General features: G+C 35.9%; 1 protein-coding gene across 2 annotated transcripts in view; it reads right to left on the reverse strand.

Moving 5' to 3' along the window:
• LAMA2 (laminin subunit alpha 2) overlaps positions 1 to 20,280 on the reverse strand; it is a 335,772-nt gene that overhangs the window by 62,051 nt on the left and 253,441 nt on the right. For both annotated transcript variants that reach the window (XM_090135808.1, XM_090135806.1), the window contains 5 exons: positions 15,392 to 15,503; positions 10,259 to 10,421; positions 6,524 to 6,734; positions 4,784 to 4,900; positions 3,541 to 3,704 (listed from right to left, as the gene is read on the reverse strand). In XM_090135808.1, the coding sequence (XP_089991934.1) occupies positions 3,541 to 3,704; positions 4,784 to 4,900; positions 6,524 to 6,734; positions 10,259 to 10,421; positions 15,392 to 15,503 (767 nt within the window). The remainder of the gene's footprint in view (positions 1 to 3,540; positions 3,705 to 4,783; positions 4,901 to 6,523; positions 6,735 to 10,258; positions 10,422 to 15,391; positions 15,504 to 20,280) is intronic.

Raw genomic sequence — 20,280 nt, forward strand, 5'->3', positions numbered from 1 at the left:
ACATTGAAAATTTCAGGAGTTATGACATCATGCATTTCAATGAATTCAAATTTTATCTGTGCAGAAAGACATTAAATGTTTACTAACAAGGAGGTGCCATGAGATAAAAATAATAGATCAAACAGTGCAGTGCTTAAAACTATAATACAAATAACATGTACGTATATGTGTAACTTTGGCTTATAGGTTGTGTGCTGAACCAGGCAATTCACTGAAATCTTCACTGGGAGATCATTATGAGCATGTTTTAAAGCAGACTGTATGAACCACTTATTTCTTGGTCTGGCTTCCAAACAGAGAGATTGCACTAAACCAAATCTTAAAAGTTAATTCTGCTTATCAATATAAAGAATATAATCAATAATGATCCATATTGAATGGAGTGCTCATGAGCTCTGCTAACTCATTTTCAGGGGAATTTCTAGACACTAAGATAGAGAAATCACTTTTTTTTTTACTCTTTCTGTGTGGCATATTCAAACATTATCTACAAAAAGTACTGCATGCACAATAAATTTGAAGATGTCTCTCTCAGAATACACTACAGCCTGCTACCTATAATATGTTCCCTGAAGAAACACTACGTGGGTCCAAATTCCTACTTGAGATAGACAAGAATGGATATGAACTTGGATTTTTAACTCTCATGGAAATGCTCTGGGTATTGAGGTGCATGATAATGTAATGGAAGCAAGGATTACTTCACCTGGATGTGTTCCAGCACATAGAAAATACTTAGTCATTGAGAAAGAAAGTGCGGAAGAGAGGGAAATTCATTCTCAAACCTGATAATTTGTATATTCTCTGGAGAACTGAGGTAGCTGGGCTCCAATCCTTGCCTCAATGAGTATTTAATTATTTCTACAAAATGCAACAGGAAAAACGAAGGGGATGGAGGGTATTTTCCCTGGACTTTGCACGTAGTGAACAGGGGGAAATAGGTTCCCTTCAGATTGCCGCATGATCGAGCTGCATCAGCGTCATTCCTAGAAGAGCCTTCTCCCTCCTCAAATAAAGATGAAACTTAATAGGTTGCAGTAAGTTTTTTTGTGATACTGACTAAGAGAAATGGGAAACCTACAATAGCTATCTAGATAGTAGCTAAAGTACTGCTTAGAAATACGTTTCATAAGCCTTCAGGTTAGGAAGGAGCTAAAATGAATTTTCCACAAACCAATGACATTTATTCATCAGTGGGCTATTAGACATAAGGGAGAAGCCTATACTAATACTTCTTTGTATACAGGAAAAATAACAATCTTTTTTCTAGGTTAAATTCATGATCTGTTCCATGTTCTAACTCCCACCAGAACATCTTCACCATCAATCAATAAGCTATTTGAAGCCTTAGGGGGTGATTTGAGAGAAAGAGCTCTTCCTCATTTTCTCTTATAAGATGAAGTGGCATTTTTCACAAATTTAGTGTTATCTGAAAGATGCCCAAATGCCAGTTGTGAGGATAGATGTATTTTTGAATTCCTTAGATAGATAGACACTGAAGATTCCTGTAAAGTATGGCTTTACAGTTCATGAACTAAACTACTTTATCCTGATGTAAGATGACAAAAGATGTTGGTATTTCTTTCTCCTTTGTGACTGTGAATCTGACCACACTAGAAATTTAAAGTTTCAATAATTTGCTTTTAAAGATAATTTTAAATGTCTTTAATTCTGCATTTTTACTGAAGGCGATGTCTGGACCACATAGTACTGCTACACCATAGTAAAGAATAAAGGGCTACGCTAACCCCCCCCAGAAGGGGTATTAAAGTATCCTAAGCTCCCTAAGGCTTATATTAAGAAAGAAGCACATGTATACAAACACAAAAAGCCTACTTAAGCAGTCAAAAACCTCTGTCTCAAAATTTATCTTGTCAACATCTTATTAAGGAGGCAAAATACCTTTTTTTTTTTTATGTTTTCACTACTTCTTTACTTAGTTCCTCCCTGCCAGCTTTTCATGTATTTGGATATTTACATCTATGGTAGTGGGATATGGCACTAGTCATCTACTTTAGGTCCAGACATATAGCACTGACATCTGTCATTATCAGACAGTTCATATACCATTTACAAAAGCCACTTTCTTTTAGAAATAGTACCCTTTAAGTCCTTTTTTACTCAACTGTCATTATTTTATGTACTCCTTAAAACATAAATTAGACTATTTAGAGTGATGTGACTACATGGTATACGAAGCCAAAAAGTTTTACAAGAATTCAAATCTTTTTTAAAGATAATTGTGCCCCTTCCTCAAAAGTGCAGAGCCTGACAAGAAAAAAATGTGACTGTTCACAACTCTTTGGGATACTGAAATCTTTAAAAGATGTAAACAACAATTAAAAAAAAAAAAAAAAGACCATATTATTGATATGGAGGATTGTGGGATATAAGGATAGAGCACAGCCCTGCTGAAAAGAACTTGGAGGTACTGGTTGAAGGCAAATTGGACATGAGCTAGCAATGTGCCCTCATAGTCCAGAAAGCCAACCATCTCCTGGGCTGCATCAAAAGAAGTGTGGCCAGCAGGTTGAGGGAGGTGATCCTGCCCCTCTGCTACACATAGGTGAGGCCTCACCTAGGGTACTGTGTCCAGATGTGGAGTCATCAGTACAGGGCAGATGTGGACCTGCTAGAGGATATCCAGAGGAAGGCCAAAAAAATGATACAAGGGATGGAATACCTCCCTATGAGGACAGGCTGAGAAAGCTGGGGCTGTGCAGCCTGGAAAAGGGAAGGCTCTGTGGAGAACTAACAGCAGCCTTTCAGTATCTAAAGTGGAGCCATAAGAAAGTGGAGCTGTTAGAAAAACGGGATCTACTGTGATAGGATAAGGGAAAATAGTTTCAAACTAAAAGAGAGGAGGTACAAATTAGATACTAGGAAGAGGGTTTTTTTTTACCATAAGGGTGGTGAGGTACTGGAGCAGTTTGCCTGGGGTGGTGATGGATGCCCTGTCCCTGGAGACATTCAAGGCCAAGCTGGATGGTGCTCTGAGCAATCTGATCTACCTGCAGCTGTCCCCAGTCACTGCAGGGGAGTTAGACTAGATAACCCTTAAGGGTCACTTCCAACTTGGATGGTTCTATGATCTTAAAAAACAAAACCGAAAGCTTTTTATTCATGCAGTGCTTTTCTAGAACTATACTGGGGAGAAGTCTGGGACATAGAATATCCATAATATATTTGTAAATTTTAGAGCTGCAAATTACACTTCCTTTCTATTGTTTTCTTTCTTAAATGCAGACAATCAACAAAACAAATACACCCTCCTCACTCTCTCCCAATGAATGAAAACTACTCTCCCAGACTTTCAAAAAAATTATATTCATGATAAGTTATGTCATTCTTACAGTCCTTTCCTCTTTGAGCTTGGCCAAATAGAAATGAAATGTGAAATAGAGAGAAAAAAATTTTCTTACCTCCTGTTTTTGGAGGGCAGGATATGAAAGCCTGAAAAGAATGCCCTTCAGTTTCTGTTAAGTGATCTTAAAAAGTCTGCTTTCTGATTTTACCATCACCAGTGAATGGCTGCCTTACCCATCCAGTATTGAAGATGATTCATTCAGCTGCGCTGCATGGTTCTCAGCTTGTAATACCTTTTCTGGAAGCATTTTGTCTTCAATTTCTTGTGACAAATCATCTATTTTATCTTTCAGCTGATCAGACATTGATTGTATCTTATCTGCAACACTTTCCACGTACTGACATAAAATGATATAAATAAGACCTTTAAGTATCTGAATGCATTCCGTAGCCCTTTATACATTTTCCTCTGAAGATATTACATCATAACTTACACATGCATTAACACTTGAGGGGAACTAATATGGAAAGAATAAAGGAATGGTTAGACTGGATAGCAGAAGAGAAACAAAACAGTATACTACAGCTACTTGCCCTTCAAGTTATTAGTTTACAATTAATAAACTACAAAGTTTAAATACTTATTACCTATAATTTGGATTTATATCCTAAATATAGATGCATACGTAGTTACATCAATTCATAACCATCCTCCCAGTAATAACTAGTCAATGACAGGAGTTTCATGTTACACAACTATTTGATTGACTCAAATGTATTCCTGAATATTAAAATACCTTAGTAAGAATTATGCTTTTGGAGACCTGCCATTTCTGTCTTAATAAGATGTCTCAAATTGTTTTCCTTCCCATTTTACCACACAGCTTTTTTCCATTCATTATAACAGTTTACAGTGCAAGATGGAAATATTTCCAGAACTAGTCATATCTATGTATAGGTAAGGCTGCAAACTCCATTGATAAAACTTTTAAGGTAAAACTTTCAAAAACATTGTGTAAAATGAGAGTGTAATCCACTCATCCCTCTGATCTATCTAGATTTAAAATTGTTGCCACAGGCAACAAATTATTTCTGAATTTTCCTTCTGATATGAACACAGTCTTAGTGCAGATAAATCTACACCTAGATCACAGAGTCACCGTGAGACTATGAACAGGTTTGCTGCATCTGCAATTCTAGGTTCAAAGTCAGTAACACAATCAAAATACCATATTTTCAAAAGATACAATGAAAAATGGTGGGCTAGCTCTTTGTGTAATCCAATGAATCATTTAAATTTCAAACTTTATTTTTTCTATATATGAGGTTTGATCTTCTGTCATAAAGCAATAGAAAAATGATTCCTTCAAATGCAAATATATTAACATTGATAAATAAAAAAGAAAAATAAGGAGTTACTTGAATTAGATACTTTGTTTCTGTACTAATTTTACTAATTAGATGATAAAACACCTACCTCTACAGCTACATTGATTTCATTTGTAAGGTTGTTGGCTTCATTAAGGATATCATTCCCTTCCTGCAGACTCTTCTCAACACCTTGCCTGCCATCTTCTACAGCTTGCTTCTTTTTCTATAGGATGTGTTCACACAGATCAAAATGTGAGTGCTGAAAGCGATGCCAGTATTTGAAACCAATACCAAGTGTATTTTGTCACCATTCCATGAAAGTCAGACTTCTGGAATTCTCTGATCTTCCCGAGCAAAGACAGTAACAGCAACAGAGCACATTTAACGTAAGACATCTTTCTTTCTCTTCCTGTCCCCAGCTTTGTATCCTCTCCCTCCCACATGATACATTTTTTGTTGCTCTATTATAGAGGCTACTTACTGTAGTACTAGGGTAAAATGAATCAAACAGTAATTAGAAATCCTAACCTTTACCTAGATGTACAAGTTTCTCATTTTGACAATTATCTACACTGGTCATGAAAGCAAAATTTGTCAAAGTATTCTATTGCTTTCATCTTATGTCCACTGTTTTTTCACTTAATAATAAATATAAAAAAAAAAAAAGATGATGGTTTAGAAGAACCTTTGGATTCTTGATTTTCCAAATAGTAGAAATACTACATATTGTGTAATAATGGTGGTTTTCCGACTAAGCAACAGGTGATTTCCTGTTTAAGATCCATTAGGTATCATAGGTTAGCCTCATAGGTGACCATGTCATTGTAGTCTAAAGAGCACTATAATGGTCTGTTGGTCAAAACAGGGGTAAAAGAAAAGCAAAAAAAAAAAAAAAAAACACACACAAAAAAACCAACCAACCAACAAAACAAAACAAAAAACCAACAAATCTTCTCAAAATGACTGTTTTGGACAAGATTGCTGAAAGGGATGTCTTAGGCATTTTCATACTGTGATGCAGATAATATTTTAAAAACAAATACAGTAGATGATTATCCAGCCTTTCTCCTTTTACCTTTGGGAATAAAATGCAGAGAACAGAGATCACCTAACTTATGCACAGCACTGTATTTTCTTAATTCAATCAAGCCCACAAATCTCAACTGAGAACTGAGATCCTGGAACTCTAACCTCATCATTTCACATAAGGTGAAAGCTCATCAAGATATAAACAGAGTGGAAACATTTATCTTCATTAAGTTGACTCTGCACTTAATATCTCAGTTAAATGCTTGTTAATGTACAGTATAATGTGCTCTTTGAGTCTTTGCAATTTAAATTAAATCAAAAGCAGACCTCTCTGCTATCATTTATAACGACTACTAACTATGGAAGAAAGAGTTTGATTAATTACTGTGTAATATCTCATACTCTTCCTAAGGATTGGAGAAGAAGATCAACTGCAAACTTCCCGGGAATAAATGTACGACAGCAAAGATTTTAACTGAATTCTATTTTGATCTTGCATGAATACTCATACTTGGATGAATTCAACCTCCCCTAGTATAACAAATTCAACAGCATCCCCCACTCAACGTATATAAGCAGTAAGTACTACTTTGGTAAGAAAGCTGTCAAGGAATTCTCCTTTTATAAGCCAATTGTTTCCTGATTCTGAAGAATACATTTGCTTATATTTACATCAGATTTAGTTATATTTGAATAATATTTTTGTTTTACTTCTATTTTTTTTTTTCTTCAAGATTTAGTTACAAAGTGTTCATGCAAAGTTTCAGACTTTGATCAGACATTTACTTAGTCAAGGATACAGCTTGTCAGCACTCACCTCTACCATGGTCATGTTATTTTTGTTGACTGCAGATAAATGATTAGCCTCTCTAATTTTATTCAAAGCATCTCTTAGCAGATCTCGAGCATCATCAACTTTGGTGTGGTAGTTTGTTAGCTTGTCCCGGACTTCATTTTTGAGATCCTCATTTTTCTCACTGGGCTCTCCAAATAATTTCTTCACTTTGTTCAGAAGATCTTCTGCGTTCCTGCAATACACCATAACATAAATATACTGAATTCATATTTCTTACACCTAATAATCTAAATATTCTTGTAATGAAATGGACTTTAAATCTCACAGCAACTTTCAGGAGAACACATGCTTAATGAAGTGGAATGATGACTGTTCATAAGAGTTTTTTTTTTTTGGGGGGGGGGGGTTAGGGGAGGTAAATTGACATTGTCAATATCTGGTAGTAAAATAAGATTTTCTGAAACATTTCATTTATTTGTATTAATACAACACATGAGGCAGACATATCCTTTTTATAACCTTGCCTTGCAGCAGAGCACAAACTGCTTATCTAACCAGTAATCAAACTCAAGACAACTCGTTGGTTCTGTAAAGCTAACACTTCTACTTTGACCTCTTATGGATTTTACTCTGCTCTGCCTAATGAAATACAAGTCGAAGAACCACAGAATCACAGAGGTTGGAAGATAACTCAAGAGTTCATCGAGTCCAATTCCCCTAGTAAAGCAGGTACCCTACAATAGGTCGCACAGGCAGGTGCCCAGACGGGTCTTGAATATCTCCATAGAAAGAGACCCCACAACCTTTCCAAGCAACCTGTTCCAGTGCTCCATCACCCTTATCATACAGAAGTTCTTCTGCATGTTAATATGGGTGTTCCTATGAAAAAGTTTTAGGCCATTACTCCTTGTCCAATTGCTACACATCATCAAAAAGAGCCTGGCCTCATCCATCTGCCTCCCACCTCTCATTAGATATTTATAAACATTTATCAGATCCCCTCTCAGTCTTCTTTTCCCTAGGCTGAACAGACCCAGGTTACTTCATCTTTCCTCACACAGGAGATTGTCCAGGCCCTTTTTAATCTTTGTGGTCCTCTGCTGTACTCCTTCTATGAGACCCCCTGTCTTTTTTGAACTAGGGAGCCCAGAACTGGATGCAGTAGTCTAAATGTGACCTCACCAGGGCACAGTAGAAGGAGAGGATCACCTCCCTCAACCAGCTGGCCACTCTCTTTTTAATACACCCCAAGATACCATTGGACTTCTTGGCCACACAGGCACACTGCTGGGTCATGGTCAACCTGGTATCCACAAGGATCCCCAGGTCCTTCTCCGCAGTGCTCCTCTCCAGCAGATCATCCCCTAACCTGTACTGATGCTTGCAGTACAAGATAGTGACTGCTCCATGTATTTCTTTGTTTCATGTACTAGAATTTCATCGTGACTGATCTGTATTACATCTCCTGAAACACTCTCTTTTACATTCAAGCTGTGCTACTTTCACTTGATATCTTCCTAGAAAAGATCCAAACTATACTAAGTATTTGAAGTATTAGAAGAAATAACCAGAGGTCTGGCCTAATATCTGAAATGCATCATGACCTGGATCTATCAAATCAGTATAAAGGAACAAAAGAAATATTAGAAACTGTTGATAAAATATGCAAAAATAAGCTATATCTATATGAGACACTAAATGTTTTAGAATTTTTCTATGCATAGAGGAAATTATCTATGATAGAGGCTCATAAAATCGTGTATAGCCTGGCTAAGGTGATCAGCTGTTCAATGACTCTCCAAACACAAAAGTGAAAATATCAGGAAATAAAGTTGAAATGCAGGAGGCAGCTTTTAAAGAGTATGTGGTTTACCTATCCAATTCACTACTAATAGGAAACTGTATATAATAGGAGTTTGCAGTAGCTTAAAAGCGATCAGACAAATTAATGGATGAAGAAAACACACAGACTCTAAGAAAAAAGCTATTCAAGCACTTCAACTAAAAAGACAGAATTCTGGTTCATAGCATCATTCAGTACAAACTCAGTAACATTTATAATATTATAGTATTGAAATATTACAGAACACTGAAATATTTATTTCAGAAATATGAAAATTAGGGGTCTAGGACAGAAACGGTTGTATTTTTAACATGATGTCTTAACGGAGAAGATTTACTAGTATGTAATTTTAGTACGGAAAGGTAATAACATTACAGACTTGATTTGGAAACATTGAAGGAAAGCAAATGAGGAAAAAATCTAGAAATGGAAGAGAAGTTTTAACATCTCTGAAAGTAAGAAGCTTTTACTTCATCTATCTTCCTTATTTAACAGACCAAATCCTGAAAATTAGCCAAGTAGAACACAATCCCCGCTAAGAGATAAGTCAGCAAAGAATGAAGATGATTAACTACTTCAAAGTAATAAGGAAACTTGTGTACATATTCATAAATAATTATTTCTAGTTGTGTCTGTAAATAATATGAGTGTATTTTTCCACGTGTGTACGCACATGCATACATACACACAGTTTTAAAAATGACTATTTTTTCTTTATACTTTTTCTCTTTAAATACATATTCGATACTCTATCCTACTACATTACTTAAGCAGTCTTAAGTCATTTTTCTTCAAAAGGCAGTAACAGACAACACTGTCCAGTGATCTTCCTGCCCTATAAGTTCACTATAAAAATTCCCTGGACCTCAATAATTGCATTGTTAAGACACAGCTATTACACTTTTATTTAATTCAGTAAATATTTTAATGTATTTCTATTAAAAAATGCATTCCTTCACCAGGAATGAAAAACACTTGCTTTGCATATTTCAGGAAGAATGGCTAAAAGGAGAGAACAAAAAAAATCCAACAGCACTGCATTTCCTGCTCTCACTGTTGGATTGATTTCAATCTGGCCTAACAGTTTCACATTGGCTGCAGTGTTTGAAGACTAAAAACATCATGTTTGAGAGGGTTTCCTCCAGTCTGCCAAAAGTTGCAAGCAACACTTTCTAAGGTTTGACTACATTTTTTTCAGTCCTACTTTTTCAAGTCTTATTTCTGTGTGGGAGTAGAAAACAGACAAAAAAAAAAAAAAAAAAAAAAAAAAATATATATATATATATATATACACACATATGCTCAGCAAATCAGAAGTAAAAGCAATAAATCAGCAGTGAAGAATACTTATTCAGTATACCCTTTCTCAGGGAAACAAAGTTGAACTATCAGAAGTATAGCAGAAATATTGTACTGGTAGGATTTTTTGAAAGTATGTTTGAAGTATGAGATAGTGCAAATCTGATTCTATACTGCTTGGAATGTCCATGCTATGTGACAAACTTTACAAGCAGATAATATTTTTATTAGACCAATTAGTCTTCATTCAAACAAACAAACAATAAAACAAAAAAAAACACATTGATCCCAGATTTTTTTCCAAGATCTTTGGTACTAAAACTTTTCATCAGATGTGAAGTAGAAGCTAAACATAAGAAAAAAGATTGCTTATAATTTTATTATAAACATCACTGGTATCTGTGGAGTAAAGAAGTAATTTTGTAGGAAGCACTTTCTACTTACATAAGCATTTCAAAAAATGTAAGTGCTACATTAATAGATGGGAAATGCTAGACTCTGCTTTCCTTCACATTTCTGTAAGCCCCAGCTTGAAAACTTGGTTAGAATGGATGACAGTTACAAGAATCAGATATTATCACCAAGAGGATAAATACAGTGGTCTCTCTACTCACTTGAACTCATCTTGAGCTATTCTTTCTTGCATATTCAGCTTTTTACTTCTCATCTCTATGACCATTCTGTCAGCCTCACCCTGCAGTTCTGGAAGCCTCTTCTCCAAGGTCTCATCTGGGGTTCCAAGCGTCTCATTCAGTCTTATAGCATCTTGATTTACAGCTGCAAGTGGGCAAAAACCATGCATGGAGGGAGTTAGTAAATAAAAAGGACAGAGAAGCCTTAAGAATTTTCATATCAACTCTATCAGCAAGTCAAATGCAATTTGCAATGGTTATACCTGCTGTGAAGTAAAAAGGTGGTTAATCCTGTGAACAGTAACAAGTGAGAGATATGTCTCATCGAAACTTTTATTGTAGCTCTCTTTTAAGCACAATAATTACAATGAAAAAGATTTTATATCCAGTATAAGAAATGCATTCCTCTTCTTTTCCTCCCCTCAGAAGAAAGAAATTGCAATTAACATTTAAAATAGCAGAAAGATAACCTAGGATATTGCTCACAGAATTAAAGAGCAAACAGTGAAAATGAGATTTTAAATTACTTTTGAAGAACTTCAGAATGTTTCATTTTTAGCATTCAGATTTAGCAATCTGAAGAATAAATGATTGGGAAATCTGGGAAAGAGACGGAGGGAAGAGGAATGAAAGTCACCCACAGATAGAGAGCTCATGTTTAAAAGCAGATATCCAGAAATGGACAAAAAGAGTGAAGGATACAGCTATGCATATAGTATCATAATCAAGAACTGACTGAATTTTTCTACCATAGCACGCTATAATATAGCTAGATAGTTCCAGAAACAACTGTTTTACGACAATCAGTTCCATCTGCAATTTTAAGAAAGTACTTTTGTCTTTCCATAGGTAGCAGGCTTCCAAGTAACTACTTGCTTCTTTGAAATAAGAGTTCCTGGTTACATAGGTACTTCTGAATATCTTCAATATTAAAATGGAGAAATCAAAACCTGCCTTCCAAAAATCAAATACAATTTCATCCACATGTTTTGTAGGTTTAGAGCAAATAATTAAGAAGAAAACTTTAATGTTACAATGTTTGCATTTTGCTGGTTTGAAGAAAAGCTGTTGAGAAATAATTGAAAAAGGTCCTGCAATGACATCAGTCTGCTCTCTGAGTATCCCAGGACAAACCCCTTCAGGCCACATGTGCATCCAGCTACAGGAGCAAATCCCGCACAAGATGGCTGGAAGTTTATTGTTACCACAGATGTGTATCCCTATTTGTGAGGTGAATATCCCGACCAAGAAACAGACCAGTGTTATCTCAGGCCCTCCACTTTCTATTAAAATATTTTAAAATAAGCCCTTTTTGTTTTCTCCTATAGTACAACTCTAATTGAGCTTTAACTGCACAAATTTTCTCCCTACAAATGTGAATAGCATCTCTGTAGTCCTCCTTTGTCATCCAACCTCACTTCAAACGGCCATATGCTTCCTTTTTCCACTTAAGCTCTAGAAGAAGATCCCTGATCAGCAAAGCTGACTTTTTGTCCCACCTGCATGACTTCTGACATTTTGAAATTGCCTGTTCCTGTGCTATTATGATGTGGTACTTAAAAAATGACCATCACTAATGAACCCCAGTGCCTTCAGAAAGAGTTTACATGGACATCTTGATAACTAGTTCGCTGAGCAGCTTAGTCTCTTATTTCAATATCCAGGATTGAAGATTTAGTGGCAGTTTTCCTCCCATCACCTAAGATTTTAAACTTAATTACTTCATGGCCATTACATTCACCAGTCACTACTTCTACCATAGTAGCAGAATGAAGGATCTCCCAAGCACACAGTGCCTCCAGTGTAGGCACACTGTCCTAAAGCTTACCAATGGTGAGCCTGGTTTGGTCCCTTTTCCTCTTCAAATCTAGTTTAAAGTTCTAACTCCTGTTTAAAAACCTTTCCTCCACTCTGAGAAAGTTGCATGCCATCAGTAGTCAGCAAGCCTGGTGTTATGTAGACCATTCCATGACTGAAAAATCTGAAATTCTGTTTTTGGTGACAACAGTCTTGGGCAATATACAGGGTTTGCCTATTCCTTTCAATATTGTTCCCTGCTACTGAAAGCTTTTTTCCTCTATTCTATCTGTGCTCCATGTCTGTTAATCAATTGTTACAAGGCCCTGAAGTCCCTTCTGATTGCTTTTGGACTTTTTTTGCTTCTTTGCCACCATCAGCATGAAAAACTAGAACCTAGTAATGGATAATAATCAAAGGACCATATGGGGCTAGTGAGTTTTCTAGTAATAGCTCTTACCCAGACCCCATGGAGGCACGAGACTTTCCTATGGATCAGGTCTGGTTGGCATTTTGGCCTTCTGCTCCCTCAGGAAGGAGTCATCTAGGACATCAAACCTTCTTTTCCTTCCTTGATGGACATCATCATGATATGAGGGATAGGCTGACTGGCCCTGAGTGATCCCTCCAAATTATTTACACCAAAGTATAAGATTGGAAAAAGAACACACAATGATAAACTAACTGAATATTTTTAGCCAAAAGGTTTTTAGAAGGTTTATAGTTATCAAAAGAATTCTGAAACTGTTTTCTATTCAGAGTCTATGTATATATAGGGGCTGCTCTGAAGATGCATGGTAGAAGGCTTACCAATGGAGTAGATGCAGTGATCCAGGAGGTGACTTGCAGTCCTTTGGCCCTATATTTAATCTATTCTTAAAATGTTGACTTGGCTACTATGCAAACACGTTGATTTTAAAGTCTTTCTTTACTTCTAACATATTGCATTCACCCCTCAAAATCCATTAACTCTGCTCTTGCCATGTTTAAATCTGCTTGAGAAAACCTTTATGTGGGCTCAAAACACTAGATAAAAATTCTGTGGAGCAAAAAATGCGTTTAGCCATTGTTATTCTGAATTCATCAACTTCTCAAATTCAGCTCTGCCTTGAAATATGGAGAATCATATGTTCTGTTTAAAAACCTTGTTGAAAACTTGCTTACTTCCTTATGTGGTTTTCCCATATTTATGTAACGTATAAGATGCACCTCCTAAAGATAATTTCAAATTTCTGCTTAGTTCAATTACAGAAAATGTATTGGGATGTATTACAAGACAATACAAAGCTTATTTGTAATACTTCGACAAAAGTGGATGCTTTCCCTTTCAACCAAACAAACCTTTAGAATCATAACTCTACTGAAATTAGTACTGTATTGGGAGTTTTGAAGAATTAAAAATAGATCAGTATTTTTCAAATAAAAAACTTGACTGCGATTGTCAGTTTGTCAGTCATTTTCAATTATTTTCCACTATTATCTTATGTAGTATGTCCATACCCACTCTGCTCTGATAGCAGCAGGGGGCAGCAGTCTATCCAAACAAAAATAGTTACCACCTTCTGAGACAGTTGGAGGCAGAAACCCAGACGGAGGAGTTACAACCATCCTGATCTGAAACATGCACCCAGACAGACCTCCTGAGGAATTAAAGATCTGTCCAGACCTTTAGTTGTGTTGAACTCCAGAATCTGGATATTCCCTGAGGCCCCCTGGCAGCAAAGCAGAATGTCACAGGTACAAGTGAGCTCACCTCAACAAACTTTACAAGCATGTGGACATGTTGCACAAAGAACTAATTGGGCAGCACAGCATTCAGAAATGGAAGAGAGAGAGATTGATGCATGATGCTGTGCCGTTAGACAGGCAGACCAGCAACCTTGTCCTAAGTAACAGTAAAGGAAAGAAACCATGCCAGCTTCCAACCTTAAGTAGGAAGGCCATAGAAACACACAAGATGAGGGAAACTGGACCCTCATCTCCACTCAGAGCAGAAGGAGGAGTCTCCCCCTTGTACCTGACATGTCCCTAAGCAACTGATACAAGGCTCTTGGGATGAAAAGAAAAGAGGGCATGGATAATGATTCAGACTCAGGAAGGGACAACCATACTAAGTTGATCCAACCAAGGACTCAGGTTTGAGCAAATGTCACCAAAAAAAGGCAAAATGTTAATAATTGGGAACTCTTCACTGAGAGGTACTGAAACACCCATTTTCCATCCAGATAATCTCTCTAGAGGGGTTTGCTGCCTGACAGAATCCTGCATTTGTGACACTAAGAACAGGCTACAAAGGCTGATAAAGCTAGAGGACTACTATCTGCTCCTATTCCTTCAAGTTGTATCACATGAGATTGTAACAAGGAAACTACAAAATATTAAGAGACTTTTTGTTGAAGGGATCAAGAGTAAAGGTAGGGTTCTCTTCTGCCCTCCTACCTGGGGACTGGTACTCAAATAGAAAGTGGAGAAAGGGTCAGTTGAGTGACTGGCTGCATGGATGCGTCATTCTCAAGGGTTTAGGTTCAATAATCTTGAATGTACCCTTGAGTGACTGGGCATATTGACATCAGATAGGATACAACTGATCAAGAGTAGCAAGAATGTTCTGAATTGATTAGCAGTACTTTTAAAGCTAGGTTCAATGGGGGAAGGGAATCTTCTCTGGAGACATTCAAAATTCACCTGGACCCTTTCCTCTGCAACTTAATCTAGGGAATGTGCTTTAGCAGCAGGATTAGACTAGATGATCTCCAGGGGTCCTTTTCAACCCCTGCGATTCTGTGATTCAGTATTTAGGTTTTGCTTCTCAAAGCCATCTAGAATACTTTTACTCATAAGTTTCTACTGCTTTTATACATACAGAGAATCAGCTTGTGGAAGAAAGCTGGCTCAGTGTTGCTACTTAGGAGTCGCTTGCAAATTCCAAGCAGAAGATGTTCATTAATGGCAAGCAGTAATGTATCTTTGAAGTCATTTTGAAGAAATAAGATGAAATTGTAATGGACCAAGTGTTAAAATTACATCATGCTTTTTATGAATGTATATTTATAACTGCTTTGTAGAGAAACAAAAGCTAAGCCCTGTTAGTTACTTCTTCATAATAGCTTTTTTTCCAATATCTGAAAAAATAATGAAGGAACATACTCAATATTCTGCTAGTCAGAGTTTATGAGAAGCTTGTTTCTTAATGAAAAGTTTCAATCAGACTACTTTTTTCAATGGCTAAACTCTCTTACACACTGACTCTCAGGCCCTCTTCCCCACCATAATTACATTTCTTGAGAAACAATTGGCACATTTTGCTTTTTCCAATACCTTCAGCAGCTTGGAGAATGCCTTTCATGAACTGTCCAAGAGATCTTGCTCTGTCATTAGTCCTCTCAGCATCCTGCTTTGTTTGCTCACCATCTGCTGTCACCTTGGTAGCCTAGTGAAGTAAATTCAGGAAAAGCTCAATTAGTAAACAGCACAAGGCTTCACTATGCAAAATCCCTACTGGTTGAATTTACGTACAAAACTTTCCTCAGGCTAAAGGCAATGGATTATTGATCAGATGCATGGGAAACGACATGTTCTGTACAATTACACAAATAGTTTTACCTTTTTTTCTTCATGGAAATTGGTAGGCTTTACTTCGGGTTCAGATTTTAGTTATGTGCCACAGCACACAGAGACACAGGATGAAAATTTTCACTGAACGTGCTTAAAAAAACATTGTTCAGAACCTTTTAATAGATTCTGCAGGGGATACTTTGCATAGTTTCACAGTTATGAACTTTACCATTGACAATGTGCAGCAGATATCTTGACCTCTTTCTTTCTTCCCTTGAAGAGCTGTCAAATAGACAGACTATGCCAAACAAGCAAGGAGAATTTAAAATCCATACATTAGTTAAACTAAGAAAAAGAGGAAAAGAAGTGAAATGAGTTGTTCAGCTCCGATGTTTGAAGCTGTTGTCTTATAACTTACAGGGTTGCTAACATTTAAGCTTTGTGCAATTAAAGACTTTATAATTTTATTGAATCATAACAGCAGCATGAAGCAGTATGAAGACAGGCATCTGCTGCATACTTGAAAAACATGTTGAGAAAAGGAATTATGTTAATACTTTCTACTTGGTTCTTCAAGATCTCTGTTTGCAAAATTGACCCATTTTTATTACATGTGAGCTGTTTCAGGCAACAAAGCTTGTCAAGATGTATTGTGAAACAAAACAAAACAAAATAAAACAAAAGAATGAAACACCTCCTTTTCTCTCCTTTTTAACTAGTGGTTGGGTGGTGTCTGTCCAAATTGCACCCCCAAGATAGAACTAGAGGCAGAGCATTATGGCCTTTCAGGTCCCTGGGAAATGGCTAGGAGGCCAATAACTCCAAGCAAACTGACTTGAGGTGTAAAGAACTTTTTCTAGGTTACAAAAAATAAAATAAAATAAAATAATTATATATATGTATCAATAATGATCAAAGAGAAATAGTATCACTTTAAGACATTTATTTTTGCTTGATTGGCTTTTACATGAAAACCTTCAAGATATGTCAGGTCAGCTGGGTTTTTCTCCAATGAAATTCTTGGCATTATCATATTACTTACCATTTTGGTTTACTTTGGAGTTGTTACTGTGCAAGTAATTTATATGAAAACGATTAAACAGATGACACCGGAAGAACTAGGAACCCATACAAGACCGGGGGAGTTTTATTTTTATCCTAGTTTTTTTTTTTTTTCATATTTATGCACCTTTAATCATGCTAATGCTTACTTCCTCTAAGATTTACAAAATCTTTTACCTACCTGTATGCAGAGTTAAAATATTGTTATAGTGAGCTGTAAAAGGCAACTGTGATAGAAAAAAGGCAGAAATACAAAACAGCCTTGATGTACCACTGCTCTAGCCTAGCTTTCCATTTCCGATGTAATTTCATTCTTCATGTAATTGAGAACAATTTTATTATACAGTATCTTATCCACCCCAATCAGACATTTATGCTTTGCCTTGTATTTTTATTTTTTATTTTTTAGAATTTTCACATTCACATTCATTATATTATATATTTCTACATCCTTTATTACAAATAGTGATCAAAAACTTGTGTAGACTTCTCTTATTTTTGATTACTTTTTTGCATTCATGTTAATTCCAATTGGCCACTTTAAGTTCTCTATTTATGACTGAGTGGCATATACTAAATTTTCATGCATATCAATCTGTCATCAAACAGTTTCCATTTTCACTCTGTAACAGTTCTCTTTAGTACTTAAATCTCATCCACCTCCAGTGCATGCTTTCTGTATTTTGCCATAAATTGCTTTGCTGAAAAATAAAATTTAACTTCATTTTCTGGTCTAGCCTTGTCTCCATAAACCAAATTAAATCACAAACATCTTTTACACTGCACCTAGCCATTGCATGGCTAATTGAATCTTTCCATTTATTACTAAAATCCTATTCATTTGCTATATATTCAGTTTACAACTGTTCATAATTTCCATAAAGTCAGACTTTAGCTGCTGCTAACGTTTAAGTTTAAAGAAGCAACAGTCTCTTTCTGGGAGAAGAATAAGAGTTCCAGCAGACTTGGCCCAGAACAAGGGTTTGAAATGAATCTGTCTGGACACAAATGAAACCTCTTTGCATAAAGGAGATCTCCACAATAGAAATCCGATAAAGCAAGAATTTGAGACTAGTGAAGCCTGCCTTCATGACATTCACAGCTTGTATTTAATGATACAGGTTCTATAGGATGCCCTGATCTAATGTGAAGACTATACTAACACTAGCAACTAAGCACCTAACCATGAGGAACTCCCCAAGACGGCATTGGGAGTGGAGCCCAACATGCATTTCTGCAGCTAGTGGGCTGCAGACAACAGAGAGAAGGCAAACTCACATGCCACTGTAGAAATGGAAGCTCTTGGCTCACCACCTATATGCTTCCAATTGTTGCAATCTAGGTTGCCTTTACTACTACTTCCACAAATTTCTGAACTTGACAAATTTAATGGTAGGGGGACAATGAAGAAGTTTACAAAATCAAAATAAGTCACTCTTCAATCAAGAGGATCCCTGAAGGTTCTCTAAAGGTATGAAATTAGAAAGGAGGAGGTGTTTCTAATTAAAAATTGTGAAATTAAAGGTCTATCTTAGGTAACAGATGTAGGAATCAGCATGCAATGTAACCAGTGCAAGAGAAAGAGATGAAGATCTTGTGTTTGTCTTATAATGAAGATGTGGTACAATTTGTCACTGAAAGAAATTTAAAAAAAGAAAAAAAAAAAAAAAGGAGAGCTGGATTGACAGATGAGATGACTGGTTGAAAAGTTTTTTGTACTGAGTAAATACTACTGTTTCTACATTTTACCTTAAAAACGCTAGAAGTTTTTGCTCATGAAAAAGATTCCTCAACAATCCTCGTCCTTATCACTACTGCTTTCACTTTGACAAGCCTGAAAATCAGATATGAGCAGAGAGTTTGCTACCTATGGTTGCACTGTGAGCATCAATTACTTGTTATGTAGTTTTATGCTATGTCTTCATTTAGGAATAAGACTTCAATATTCCATTCTTCTTTTTGAAACATTAATCCTATTTACAAACATAGAAATAGAAGGGTAGGACTTAGCACATTTTGATAGTCCCCAGATTAAAAACTAAAGTCCTATTCAGTTAACATTTCTCTGCAAGTTAAACCAGAGATCATAAGACAACTTACTCACTGCACAAGGGAAAACAGCAGGAAGGAAAGTGGTTATAACCTGGCTAATTCCCTAAGATCACATTTTAACAGTTTTTCTTTCAAGACTGGTTCACAGAAATTTAGAAATTGCAGCATATCTTAGGTAATTTCCAGGAGGAATTGAAATATATATAAGCTTGGTGGCTGGACGGAGAGTGTGGAGGGAAGTAGTTGGAAAAGGCTATTCAAAAGAGCAACTGTGCAAAAGAAAAAAGATTGAGAAATCTTAATAGAAATATAATTCTCTATGCTTGTAGGGCTCCCATGAGTTAAAAAACAAAACAAAACAAAAACAACAAAACAAAACAAACAAACAAAAAAACCCACATAACTTCTAGACTTAACAGCTATTGTAGTTATCTCTGGCAGGAAAAAAAAAAGATCAAGCAGAAGTGAAAAAAGGAACTTTTCATAAACTCATATGCATTCATATATATATATATATATATATATATATATATATATATATATATATATATATATATACACACATGTGTATGTGTGAAAGTGTGTATGTATACAAACATACGAGCATATACCTGCATACAGTAGCTATAGATGCTTTCTTATCTATCCAAGGTTTCACAGAGATTTTCAAAACTGAATATATCACACAATTAAACCAACTGCTTTGAGAATGTTGGTTCTGTAAGTATGCTAAAACTACATGGGGTTTAGCTAAATTCTCTGAGGTGTATATATCAACCTCACAGCAATGAATATTTTGCTTATGTTGCTATTTCAATGCCAGGGAGCACCTAGTCATTAACATTATTTTTGTTAGACCATCATATTAATGCCTTGGGATAAACATGTTTTTATTTTTTGCTTCATTTTCCTATTTTTTATCCACTATGTAGAAAAATTTATATTATTTTCTTACTGACAAAAAAAAGTTTCAATATTTCAATATAAGGAGTAAATAGCACATCAACTGAAATCCAAAATACTCTCAGTTTTCTCATAAATTAAAAATAGAATGTATATGTTTAAATAAGTGCACATACCCTGCACAATATTTGAGTTCTCCTTTGAGTTCTCCTGTCCCCATTTCAATTACTCACTCATAGACTCTTAATGAGAGCAAGTTATTTGCTAAACAAGGAATTTCACTATCTTGCAATAAAAGTTGTTAAAAAGAAATGAATCAGACAAGGCTACCATCACCTCTACAGTTCCCAGAAAACAAACAAACAAATTAGCCAATGCCAACATATTAATGGAAAATAATACTGCAAATAAAATAAAATAAATCCTATAATGGGCTTGAGATGGCTGGACAATAAGTACATTTGAGTGAAACCACGCTACTTGTATTGTGACAATCTTACAAGGGAAACAGACTAAGAACTATCTTGAGATCGTCAGACTCAGATTTAAAAGAGGGTATTATGAGATGATGTTGGTAATGCAGAAATGAGTCTCACCAGAGATCACACTAAAGTTCAGAAGAAAAAGAAGGGAAC

Source organism: Phasianus colchicus, chromosome 2, assembly GCF_987193195.1.
Source record: "Phasianus colchicus chromosome 2, bPhaCol1.hap1.1, whole genome shotgun sequence".
NCBI lineage: Eukaryota > Metazoa > Chordata > Aves > Galliformes > Phasianidae > Phasianus > Phasianus colchicus.